Below are 13,073 nucleotides of genomic sequence, written 5' to 3'. Positions count from 1 at the left end.
TGTCCACATTCCTGTCATGTCCTCTCCATCCCCACACCTCCCATTACGGCTCAGGCCCCGATGGATGGCTAGAGACGGAATACTTTTATTCTGAGTGTGATGCCATGTTCCTAGGTTCACACTTATTTAGTCCAACCGCCACATTGCTGCAGCGTGATCTTTCTGAAATTCCTAACCTGCTTAAAAACCTTGGGGAGAAAGCCCTTGAACCCGCCCAGGGCCCCGCCCAGCCTGGTCCCTCCCTGCCTCCTCCAGTGATTCTCAATCTCCTGCCTGACCCAGCATTACCGGTTGGGGCACAGACTTTGATTACTGTGATTCTGAATGGCTTGCCTGCTCCCTCTGCCTGAAGTCAGTCCTGGAGGGAGGGGCCGGCACGTTTCTAGAAGCCCCGGCCTCACCGTGGCCACGGCGCCTCTGCCCCTGAGCCCACACTCTCCTTCTGGTTGACGTTCCACCGCAGACAAATTTCTCTCACACCCATTTTTAGTTTAATTTATTCATTGGCCCACTGGGTTTTCGTTCCTGCCCGGGCTTTCTTTAGTCATGACCAGTGAGGGCTACTCTTGCTTCCCTGTGTGGACTCTCACTTTCGGCTCACCCTCATTTTTATATGCCTTCCTCCCTCTACCACACAGGTGACTTTGGCCTTACTTCTGTCAGATCCCTGGCGCCCAGCAGAGACCCCGACATTGGGCACTCAGCTATGTGTGGGTGGAGCAGAACTGGATGAAGTCAAGGAAGGGAGAGGCCAGCTTGGGTTAGACAGTGTGGGAAGACCGCATGGAGGAGGAGATCTTTGGTCTGAGAACTCCGAGATGCTTGGTGTTTCAAGGGTTTGAGGAGCTCACACATAACACTCCTTGCACAGGTTGGAATCGGTTATGGAATAGCACTGTTGAGATAAACCGCACTTTTATCACCAGCAGGGACATGGACAATGAGTTGGGCGTCACAGAGAGTTCATCATTTACCCACCCAGTCACAGGCTGCCTGTGCGACCATGGGTCTTCCCTGGTCCAGTGCCTTCCCTGGAGGGAGGAGGAGACTGCCCAGCCCAGAGGGCTTCAAGGTTCTAGGGGATAGCGTGGGCAGCTATCCCATAGAAGAAGTTGGCAAGGGGTCACCCAGACCCTTCCTCATCTGATTTCCTCTTTCCACTGATTTGGTGACCTCCGCTCAGACTTCACCCCAGTGTATGCCTGCTTCTCTTTTCTACCACTGAAATGTGCAATGCCACCTTTCCCCCAAATTTCTACAGGTATCACACACAATTGTGCTGACCTTGGGATTCAAGATGTTCCACTACATCCCAGCTCAACCCATGATGGAAAATCTCCTCTAAAACGGGAGTGGGCAAACCACAGCCTGCAGAGCAAATCAAGGCTGAGGCCAGTTCTGTATATAACCTGTGAACTGAGGAGGGCTTTTACATTTTTTAAAGGGTGAATAAATCAAAAGAAGCAGAATGTTTCATCACCACATATGAAAAGTTCATGCAATTCAAATTTCTAAACTTGTAGGGAATGCAGCCTTGCAGATCACTTCCTTCTTGTCCAGGGTGGCTTTCATGCTCAAGAGGATGGTTGAGTGTTGAAGGAGACCAGATGGCCGGCTAAGCCTGAATTCCTACACTTATCATCTGGCTCTCATCCAGCCCTGCTCTAAGGATTTCTAGTTCTTTAATTTCCCAGTGGCTGAGTATCGGAGATCTTCCTCCTCACCCCATCTTTAGGGCCTTCTTCCTTTCTCCCCTAGCCTCTTCACACCCCAGAGATGTCCCAGAACATCCTAGTCTTTCTCTCTTGTGGAGTGTATAATTTTTTTTTTTACAACCTACAAGGAAGTCAGAGTATCTTTCATATAAAATAAGCAATTTCAATTGTAAAAAGTAGGTCCCCGGTAAGATGCTTGCTCACACAGCATGTCAGTCCACTCACTTTCCTTTATGCAAACTCCTCGATATTTCTTGATGATGTGCATTTAGTTTATTATTTGCCTTCACCATTTTTAACACAACAGAAAGGGAATTTTTTTCCCCCTTTGGATTTTATTTACCTAAAAAGCAACTGGAGAAAAGGGATGGCATGTCTGATGCAAGGAAGCGAAATTGTAAGTGAAATTATGTGAAAAGCAAATAAAGTTCCTGATCAACATAGATATCAGTTCAGTTCAGTCACTCAGCTGTGTCTGACTCTTTGCGACCCCATGAACTGCAGCACACCAGGCCTCCCTGTCCATCACAAACTCCCAGAGTCTACCCAAACCCATGTCCATTGAGTTAGTGATATACTGACTCTGAAAAAAATGGAAGCTGATGGCAGATGTCATCTGAAAATGCTCAGCCTTGATGGGTACACAAAATAATTACAATGGCAAGAAAAATCAAAAGGCACAGGACAAGAAGAACAAATATTTTGACATGAGAAAAGATCCAGGCTTTGAGTCGGAGGAGCGCCTTGAAGGCACAGTTTCTCTTGGCCTCTTTCAGGTCTTGCTTTTGTTTTGCAACCTGCAGCCGTACTTTGTCCAGGTAGCGCCTCTGACCTTCTCCATGGGCGCCAGCCCCCATCTGCAGGAGCATCTGTGCATCAAAGAAGAGCTCGTTGGTGAGGAAGGCACCCTGGTGCTCCCGCTCCAGCCCCTCGATCACGGCCATCAGCTGGGCCAGCTGCTCTCTCTGCTCATCCCCCGAGGCCCGGTTGTTGAAGGCGCAGTACCTCCGCCCGCACTCTCGGACCAGGCGCCTCAGCCTGAGGTTGTCTGTGTTTGCCACGTACTCATCCAAGGATCCGCCCTCTAAGTCTTCCTTGTGGGTGAAGAGGATGACCATGTATCTCTCAGCTCCTGCCCCAAAGACCTCCTTCACCCTGGTCACGGCCACCACATCCTGCTCCGTGAAGCGCCCCAGCTGGGTCACCAGCAGCAGCACGTGGGGACCTGGCACCGACAGCAGGTAACAGGCTCCGATATTCTCATACACCTCTTGATCCTGGGCCTCGGCCTCAAAGATGGGGGGCGTGTCCACCACCACGATGGTCCTCCCATTCCACATGCCTGTTGCCCTCTGACACTTCCTGGTCACCGCCTGGGCCCCCAGCTTGGACTCAAACATGGGCTGGCAGAGGATGCTGTTCCCGGTGGCACTTCTCCCGCTGCCTGTTTTCCCTACCAGGATGATCCTCAATGAGGAGGAAGATTCAAAGCCGTGATGTTCTATTCCGCCTGTTAAAAAAAGAATTTTCTTGTTTTACCATGGTAGTGATTCTTTTTTTTTTTCTTTAATTTAAAATTTTTGTTTACTCTTTAAGTAGATAATGAGCTGGCTTAAAACTCAACATTCAGAAAACTAACATCAAGGCACTGGTCCCACCACTTCATGGCAAATCGATGGGGAAACAATGGAAACAGTCAGAGACTTTATTTTCTTGGGCTCCAAAATCACTGCAGATGGTGACTTCAGCCATGAAATTAAAAGATGTTTGCTCCTAGGAAGAAAAGCTATGACAAACCTAGACAGTGTGTTAAAAAGCAGAGACATCACTATGCCAAAAAAGATCTGTTTAGTCAAAACTATGGTTTTTCCAGTAGTCCTGTATAGATGTGAGAGTTGGACCATAAAGAGATTGAGCACCAAAGAATTGATGCTTTCGAACTGTGGAGAAGACTCTTGAGAGTCGCTTGGACTACAAGGAGATCAAACCAGTCAATCCTAAAGGAGATCAATGCTGCATATTCATTGGAGGGACTGATGCTGAAGCTGAAACTCCAATACTTTGGCCACCCACTGCAAAGAAGAGCTGACTCAGTAGAAAAGACCCTGATGTTGGGAAAGACTGAAGGCAGGAGGAGAAGAGGACAACAAAGGATGAGATGGTTGGATGGCATCATGGACTCAGTGGACTTGAGTTTGAGTAAACTCCGGGAGATGGTGAAGGACAGGGAAGCTTGGTGTGCTGCAGTCCATGGGGTTTCAGAGGAGGACATGACTGAGCGACTGAGCAACAACAAAATGATGAGCATTGTTGTTTCAGTTTCAGGTGTACAGCAAAGTGATTCAGTCATTCCTATATGTGTATCTATTTTTTTTCAAATTCTTTTCAAATTTAGATTATTTAGAATATTGAGCAGAGTTCTCTGTGCCATACAGTAGGTCTTTGTTGGTAAATTTGTCTTTGTTAGTGATTCTTGAGATTTTTCTATCACTGACTTTTCATGGTATCTCATGAAAGCTATGGACCTCTCTCTGCCAAACAGTGATATGAAAATCATACAGATGCTTGCATACAAATTTAGGTTGCTCTTGACTGGTAGGAAGCCCACATTGGGAGCCCAAGCTTGGGCCCATACCCAAAAGCCAGAACTGCTACACTATGAAGGATGCTCCAAGGACTTCTTCAGGATTAATGAAACACAGGTTTTTGGAAAGAAAAGTGATCCTTTGCTTTTCCCATGATGTTACTTAGGCCAGTTTCATGCTAATCTCAGGTGAAATTACAAGGAGGTGAGGATAAATCATAAACAAGAAAATATTATCATCTGCTTTTCACCCACTAGTTCCTAGGCACACAGACTGCTCATCACAGTCATCTGAACCCTGGGAGTAAAGGAAGTCTCAGATGTTAGAGTCTCAGTGACCTCCCACTGAGGACCAGCTGAATGTCCCTGGGTTTCTGCTCTTAGGGTAGGGATTTGAATATTGGAAAGTGAGCTTGTGGTTAATGTCAGGGACAGAGTCTGACAGATGACCCTGGATGGGTGGCTGAAGAAGAGATGATAAGAACGTTCAGTTCAGTTCAGTTCAGTTCAGCCGCTCAGTAGTGTCTGACTCTTTGCAACCCCATGAATTGCAGCACGCCAGGCCTCCCTGTCCATCACCAACTCCCGGAGTTCACCCAGACTCACATTCATCGAGTTGGTGATGCCATCCAGCCATCTCATCCTCTGTTGTCCCCTTCTCCTCTTGCCCCCAATCCCTCCCAGCATCAGAGTCTTTTCCAATGAGTCAACTCTTCGCATCAGGTGGCCAAAGTACTGGAGTTTCAGCTTCAGCATCATTCCTTCCAAAGAAATCCCAAGGCTGATCTCCTTCAGAATGGACTGGTTGGATCTCCTTGAAGTTCATGGGACTCTCAAGAGTCTTCTCCAACACAATAGTTCAAAAGCATCAATTCTTCAGCGCTCAGCCTTCTTCACAGTCCAACTCTCACATCCATACATGACCACTGGAAAAACCATAGCCTTGACTAGACGGACCTTTGTTGGCAAAGTAATGTCTCTGCTTTTGAATATGCTATCTAGGTTGGTCATAACTTTCCTCCCAAGGAGTGAGCGTCTTTTAATTTCATGGCTGCAATCACCATCTGCAGTGATTTTGGAGCCCCCCAAAATAAAGTCTGACACTGTTTCCACTGTTTCCCTGTCTATTTGCCATGAAGTGATGGGACTTGATCATGATCTTCGTTTTCTGAATGTTGAGCTTTAAGCCAACTTTTTCACTCTCTTCTTTCACTTCATCAAGAGGCTTTTGAGTTCCTCTTCACTTTCTGCCATAAGGGTGGTGTCATCTGCATATCTGAGGTTATTGATATTTCTCCCGGCAATCTGATTCCAGCATGTGCTTCTTCCAGCCCAGCGTTTCTCATGATGCACTCTGCATAGAAGTTAAACAAGCAGAGTGACAATATACAGCCTTGACATACTCCTTTTCCTATTTGGAACCAGTCTGTTGTTCCATGTCCAGTTCTAACTGTTGCTTCCTGACCTGCATACAGGTTTCTCAAGAGGCAGGTCAGGTGGTGTGGTATTCCCATCTCTTGAAGAATTTTCCACAGTTTATTGTGATCCACATAGTCAAAGGCTTTGGCATAGCCAATAAAGCAGAAATGGATGTTTTTCTGGAACTCTCTTGCTTTAACAATACATATTTTGGAAAGATCATTTATGTGGCTGATAGAATTACAAGAAATTATAAAAAAAAGTGGTGTTGGTGAGGGTCAGTCTGTACCAAGAGCTAAGTCTTCTAGGGATGAAGAGAGTGAGAATGCAAGGATTTCTGGAGTTCTTATAAGCCCAAATGAATTAAATTCATTTTAGGCTCCTAAAATCTGTTATTTTACTCCTTTTACTCTATGTTGGTTTTGCCTTTCCTTAAGTATTCTGGATTTTTTTTCAAACATGATTACTAAATCTCTATGGGGGAACTTTGGGCTTCCCAGGTGGCACTAGTGGTAAAGAAGCAGCCTGCCAATACAGAAGATGCAAGGGACCCAGGTTTGACTCCTGGGCCAGGAAGATCCCCTGAAGGAGGGCATAGGAACTCATTCCAGCATTCTTGCCTGGAAAATCCCATGGACTGAGCCTGCCTGCTCAGTTTTATCCCAGAGGGTCACCAAGAGTCAGACACAATTGAAATGACTTAGCACGCAAACATGGGGAACCTGCCCTCTTTTCAGCTGAGCACAGGTAGGGAAAAACATTTTGGTTCCAAATCTCCTGACTTCTGACTTGAAATTTTGTTTTCACATTTCCCATACATCACCATGCAGGGCAGAGTTCACACTTGGGTGTGTGGGCTATGCTGATGGCAGGGAAGATAAGCAACAAGATGAAAGTGAAAGTCACTCGGTTGTGTCCTACTCTTTACAACCCCATGGACTATACTGGGGCTGCCCTTGTGGCTCAGCTGGTAAAGAATCCACCTGTAATGCAGGAGGCCTGGGTTTGATCCCTGGGTTGGGAAGATCCCCTGGAGAAGGGAAAGGACTATACAGTCCATGGAATTCTCCAGGCCAGAATAATGGACTGGCTAGTTATTCCGTTCTCTAGTGGATCTTCCCAACCCAGGGATTGAACCAAGCTCTTCCTCATTGCAGGTGGATTCTTTACCAGCTGAGCCACCAGGGAAGCCCAAAGAACACAATAGCTACCTTTTTCTTCTGCAGTTTAAAGTAATTGGTTTCTCTTCTGTCTCAATATTTGAGGTCAGGGAGTGGAGGAGGGAAGACAGTGATTTTTCCCCTGGTGTCCAGAAAGCTTGAGAATTTGGAGGGTTTCTTACCTTCAGCCATGGTTCCGTATCTGCTCCTCTGAAGCCCTTCCATTAGCTTCTGGAATAAAAAGAAGAAAGGAATAAAAGCAAGTGTCCTTATAGGAGTTGGTCCAACCAGTCCATTCTGAAGGAGATCAACCCTGGGTGTTCTTTGGAAGGAATGATGCTAAAGCTGAAACTCCAGTACTTTGGCCACCTCATGCAAAGAGTTGACTCATTGGAAAAGACTGATGCTGGGAGGGATTGGGGGCAGGAGGAGAAGGGGACGACAGAGGATGAGATGGCTGGATGGCATCACCAACTCGATGGACATGAGTTTGAGTGAACTCTGGGAGATGGTGATGGACATGGAGGCCTGGCATGCTGCGATTCATGGGGTTGCAAAGAGTCAGACACAACTGATTGACTGAACTGAACTGAACTGAAGGCCTGAGAACACCTGCAATTTAGACAACCAAAAATAATTATCTTTACATGAGTCATTTCCATTGCTAACTTTCTAACTTATATTTTGCTTTCAAATATCCATATATAACTTTAAGCAAGCCAGGTGATGCTAGGTTATGTTAACATAGTGAACTCTTGCTATTCTTCCTCCTTCTACAGGAAAGCAAGAAATGTTTGAATACGCATCAGTTGATTATCTCCCTTCAAGCTGAAAAGGCATGAAATAAAGAAAGTTTTCTTCTAGGAATGAGAAGCCGGACTTTTTATTATTTTATTATTAGAATAAAGGTAGGCAAACTTGTTAGACTAGATAATAAAAGTTGCCTTACTGTAAATGAATAGTGGTTTGTTTGAAGTACTGGGCATTTCCAGTCCCAGAAACTCTTTGTATCAGATGGACATCCCAGTGGCAAAGGGGAAAGTACAATGCACCTTCCAGTGGGAGTGTGGAATTGGGGTCCAGGGCTCCTTTGAGGATGGACACGAGAGGGAGAAGGGGAAGAGGCCCGAATGTGGTCACCATCCTCTCTTCCTCTGAGCAGCTGGAGGAAGAGCAACTGGTGCCCTGACTGAGGGACAGAAGCAACATTAGGGACAAATTCAGGATAAAGTCATTGCCCGCTCAGTTTTAAATCAAATGTCTTTAAATCAATAGCCACTGTAAAAAATCCTAGTTGATGCCACCAGAAATTGGCAAAACCGTGGAGATAAAGGTTTCATTCAGCTGAGGCATGCTATTGTGTCATTCTTCTTGGTGCTAGAAAAGATAATTGTGCATTAGAAAAGGCAAGCCTGCAATATGCAAGTATAATTAAGATAAACTCTGAGCCTGTATTTTATTTCGTCAATGTTAAAGATTATGCAGTCATGAAACAAACATTTTAAGGACAGAAATACACAGAGGAATGAAATGAATGCCCACCATTTGCAATGAACAAATCTCAGTATTTTGGCATTGTTATTGCTGCTATTCTGTTGGACTGAAAACATTAAAAGAACATTACACATATAGCTCCATTTCCTTATTTTTTGACTACTCCACTTCCCAGTCTCATTCTCACTCTTCCTTTCAGAGGTAATCAGTATTCCGAGATGTTTATGTCTCTTTCTCAATTGTGTATTTACACTTGTATATATACATCGGTCTATAGTTAAGATATAGTACTTTTTGGTATTTTAATCTTTTATGGAAGTGACATTATTTATTTAATATTTTATCTAATTCTTTCTTAACAAACATTTGGTGTTCCAAATACATCCTTGCTACTACCAAGAGTGCTGCAGAAGAGTCCTGCACACATCTTGTACATGTGACAATCTCTGGGATGGACAGCTTCCACCTGACTAGATGTGGCCAAGTCCCACTCCAGTAGACTTGTGCTATCAGGCTGGCAGCAGCCACATGTGAGCATCCCTCAAATCTTCACTTACACTTGGTAATACTAGATTTTTAATTTTTTGGTTACCCTTTTGGGCATACATTAGAATGTCTTATGTCTTAATTGGTTTAAACTTGCATTTTATTGATTAACATTGAATTCAGAATGGTTTTCATAACTCATTTGCTTATTTAGGTTGATTCTGGTATTACTACCTTTTTTACATTTTTCTCTTCACTCAGTTGGGATGCATAGAAATGGTCCCCATTAGGGAAACCATCCCTTGTCACACTGTCAGAATATATTAAGATAACTGCCTTCCTTTTCTTTTTGTCCCACACCCGTTTCCCTTCCTTCAGCCCCAGAAGAGCATTTTCCTCACCACCTTTTCCCACATGCTGTCCTTGTCTCTGATAAATTATACTCAGTTCAGTTCAGTTCAGTCGCTCAGTCATGCCTGACTCTTTGTGAATCGCAGCATGCCAGGCCTCCCTGTCCATCACCAACTCCCGGAGTTCACTCAAACTTATGTCCATCAAGTCGGTGATGCCATCCAGCCATCTCATCCTCTGTCGTCCCCTTCTCCTCCTGCCCCCAATCCCTCCCAGCATCAGAGTCTTTTCCAATGAGTCAACTCTTTGCATGAGGTGGCCAAAGTACTGGAGTTTCAGCTTCAGCATCATTCCTTCCAAAGAAATCCTAGGGTTGATCTCCTTCAGAATGGACTGGTTGGATCTCCTTGCAGTCCAAGGGACTCTCAAGAGTCTTCTCCAACACCACAGCTCAAAAGCATCAATTCTTCGGTGCTCAGCTTTCTTCACAGTTCAACTCTCACATCCATACATGATCACTGGAAAAACCATAGCCTTAACTAGACGGACCTTTGTTGGCAAAGTAATGTCTCTGCTTTTGAATATGCTCTCTAGGTTGGTCATAACTTTCCTTCCAAGGAGTAAGCGTCTTTTAATTTCATGGCTGCAGTCACCATCTGCAGTGATTTTGGAGCCCCCCAAAATAAAGTCTGACACTGTTTCCACTGTTTCCCCGTCTATTTGCCATGAAGTGATGGGACTGGATGCCATGATCTTCGTTTTCTGAATGTTGAGCTTTAAGCCAACTTTTTCACTCTCCACTTTCACTTTCATCAAGAGGCTGTTGAGTTCCTCTTCACTTTCTGCCATAAGGGTGGTGTCATCTGCATATCTGAGGTTATTGATATTTCTCCCGGCAATCTGATTCCAGTGTGTGCTTCTTCCAGCCCAGCGTTTCTCATGATGTATTCTGCATATAAGTTAAATAAACAGGGTGACAATATACAGCCTTAACATACTCCTTTTCCTATTTGGAACAAGTCTGTTGTTCCATGTCCAGTTCTAATTGTTGCTTCCTGACCTGCATACAGGCTACTCAAGAGGCAGGTCAGGTGGCTTTTGCTAAAACTGAACAAATTCTCTGACGTCATTTCTACCTCAGATGAGATTTTCTATATAATGGAATCAGTATATCCATGTGGTAAAGATGATGAAGATAGTGGTGACAATGTTGATGAACTTTACCATCATAATAATCCTCTGTGCATTTATTTTACATTTTAAAGTTTCTTTTATGTCCATTATTTTAATTGTTCTTCAAAATTCCCTATGATGTGACCAAGATAGGTATTACCTTTTCTATTAAAATATTGGGAAACTGAACCTTAACTGCTCTGCCCATGATCACACAACTGCCATGGGGCTAAGAGCAAAAAATGACACATTTTGCCTGCATATTCTCTTAGATTTATCAGGGCAGAAAAGTGATTATAAAGTCAACCAGCCTCTTGGAACATCACATACCATGTTGCCATCCCTGGTCAGGACAAAACTGAAGCCAACAGTCTGGAAGCTTGCCCTAAAGCTAACAAAGAGAAGTGTATTGCAAAATTTGAGGTGCATTTTTAAAAAAATTCAAACATAAAATTGCAAGGGACAGAAGTTGCTCAGAATGGAAGGATTTCAGTTTTAAATGATCTGGTGTTTTTCTGTGGCTTATGATCAGTGTGACCCAGATGGAGCTCTGTGGCTGCCACAAAATGCCATCAAATTTCCGGTTGGTGAGCAGAGGTGCAGCACCGTCCTCCTGAACCATCTTCTTAGTGGGTCAGGCTGCCGAGGAGACACATCCCACTGAAGAATGGATTTTTTTTTTTTTTTTGGTGGATATTAATAAATACCAAAGTGTCCAGAGACTGGTCAGAAAGGATATTAATGGAGATGCTGAAATGACAGGATATTAAAAGGGCTGAATCAAGCCTAGGAGGACATCCGGAAGCATTGTAAACCTGAAGCAATGTGACACGTGTCAGTCGCAGAGTAGACAAAAGCAGGAAAATGAAGAATGGAGGCAGATTTCTTCTCCACAAAGAAAATCTTAATCCTCCCCAAACGGGATTAGGAATCATGATAGAGATGATGTGCAAGCAGAGATTATAAGGGTATCTGACAGGAACAGCAGGAGGAGCTAACTTAGGGAGGAGGCTGAAGCAAATGAACATCATATACCTTCTGATCTTTAAATTGGACTAAACTGATATAATCTTGACAATACATTATTCTATCAAACCATAGGAAAGCGGGCTGTCTCATATATGCTGTTTCTGGAAAGGTAAAAATATTTTTCATTTTTCCTCATTCATGAGTCTCTCCTTCCTGGTGTGCCCCGGTCCCTCTGTTTCCTGGCATCGCTGGTTTCACAGTTTAGCATCATAATTTCATAACACGCCGCTCACAGGGAGTTGACGGCAGACCAAGGGATGGTTCCTGTACACGCTGGAGTCTCTCTGCCATAGAATCGAGTTCTACATCATGTCGCAGGAAACGTGTGGTGTCTCTGGGGGAGAATGGGGTGACTTTCACAAGATCAAGGTCTTGGAACAATGTCCACTGAGAGGTTTCATTGGGAACACGTGACTCAGCGAGGGTACTCTTCCTGTGGAGCCCTAGGAATGGATTCCTGCACCCTGCCATTTCTGGTGCTTGTCAGGGATGGGCCGGGGGTGGTATTCGAGAAGTTAAGAAGGTAAAACTTAAGATGTTCGTTCTACCTACTTAGGGCACCTTGTGAATTTGAGTTTTTCTCATCTGTCAAATGAAAGAGACTATTAGTGAAGCTCTGTGAAACCCTGTGAAGCTTGTGAAAATCAAAGGAGCTAAGAAGTAGGCCACGACACGGAAAAGATCGCAGCCCTGTGGAAAGCGATGGGCCGTGAACGCGGAGTGAGCCGTTCCCAAACCCGCTTCAGTCGCACTGGGAACCCGCTGTTGTACATAACGCTCTCCATGGGCGCCGGGTTTCACTGACCGGGGAGCCCAGAGGCATGGATCGGGTGTGAGGTCGCACCAGAACTCAGTAGCCCTGATTGAACTGCTGGCTCCAGACGCCCTCCCCAGGCCTAGCTCGCCTCCTGCTTTGCTCCTCGCCGCTCACCCCCCAGTCTCCCCAGAACCCCGGGACCCCCGCCAGTGTCCCCTTACCAGGCGCGGTGCTGCGGACTGGGTGCGGGCGGGTCTGCGAGAGCGCGCGGCCGAAGGTTGCAGGGCACCACTGTAGGATAAGAAAGAAAGTGGGGCTGACGGAGGGCACCCCGTGTCCCCTCTGGGCGGGGAGAAACTGCTGCCCGCCGAAACTCGAGAGCACTGGGTTCAGAGCGTGCGCCACCCCCCGCCCCCCAACCTCTACTCCCCAACCCCCACTGCACTCAGGGATGCTTCCTGTCGGAGACCGCGAGCGCCTCGCCCCCTCTCATTTCCTCTTTAAGACGTGAGAGAAGAAAAGAAGTGATGTTTGGATTGTGAGAGAACAAAATATGGACCCCCGCCAACTCCCCGTCCCTCACTCCCTCGTTGCTAAAGCCCACTGGTTGCCTCCATAGGAGTGTTTTGTTATGCGGAGAACTTCTTTACCCTCAGTGCAAAGCTGGAGCAAGGTGCAGAACAGGATAGAATGGAACCCTCTTCCTTTCCAGAAACTCCGCAGAACTGGGGGTCAGAGAGCCACTGTCCTTGTCTTTTGTTTTTGGGGTAGGAGTGTCTGTTCTTAGGGTGTGTGTGTGTGTGTGTGTGTGTGTGTGTGATTTTTGAGGAGTGGTAGGCAGTTCTTTTTGACTGTGTGGATCACAACAAACTCTGGAAAATTCTGCAAGAGATGAGAATACCAGA

The 13,073-nt window shown here is 45.5% G+C and overlaps 1 protein-coding gene across 1 annotated transcript; it reads right to left on the bottom strand.

Annotated features, from left to right (window-relative positions):
* Positions 1-2,487: 2,487 nt before the first annotated feature.
* On the bottom strand, positions 2,488-12,446 carry LOC129658769 (GTPase IMAP family member 5-like). The gene is made up of 4 exons (XM_055589607.1): positions 12,390-12,446; positions 7,061-7,109; positions 2,721-3,225; positions 2,488-2,584 (listed from the first exon to the last, which is right to left on the bottom strand). The coding sequence occupies exons 2-4, from the start codon at positions 7,101-7,103 to the stop codon at positions 2,488-2,490; spliced, it is 645 nt and encodes a 214-aa protein (XP_055445582.1). The 5' UTR covers positions 7,104-7,109; positions 12,390-12,446.
* Positions 12,447-13,073: the final 627 nt, after the last annotated feature.

This window comes from Bubalus kerabau, chromosome 8 (assembly GCF_029407905.1).
Source record: "Bubalus kerabau isolate K-KA32 ecotype Philippines breed swamp buffalo chromosome 8, PCC_UOA_SB_1v2, whole genome shotgun sequence".
Classification (NCBI taxonomy): Eukaryota; Metazoa; Chordata; class Mammalia; order Artiodactyla; family Bovidae; genus Bubalus; species Bubalus kerabau.
Note: the sequence above shows the minus strand (reverse complement) of the source record. Positions and strands in the feature narration are given on the sequence as shown.

Bases quoted from the DNA above. Each gene is read 5' to 3' on its own strand.
- LOC129658769 (XM_055589607.1), bottom strand. From the start codon at position 7,103: ATGGAAGGGCTTCAGAGGAGCAGATACGGAACCATGGCTGAAG. The intron at 3,226-7,060 runs GTAAGAAACCCT...TTTTTTTAACAG, and splicing joins ATACGGAACCATGGCTGAAG to GCGGAATAGAACATCACGGC. The intron at 2,585-2,720 runs GTACTGCGCCTT...TTTGATGCACAG, and splicing joins GTCCGAGAGTGCGGGCGGAG to ATGCTCCTGCAGATGGGGGC.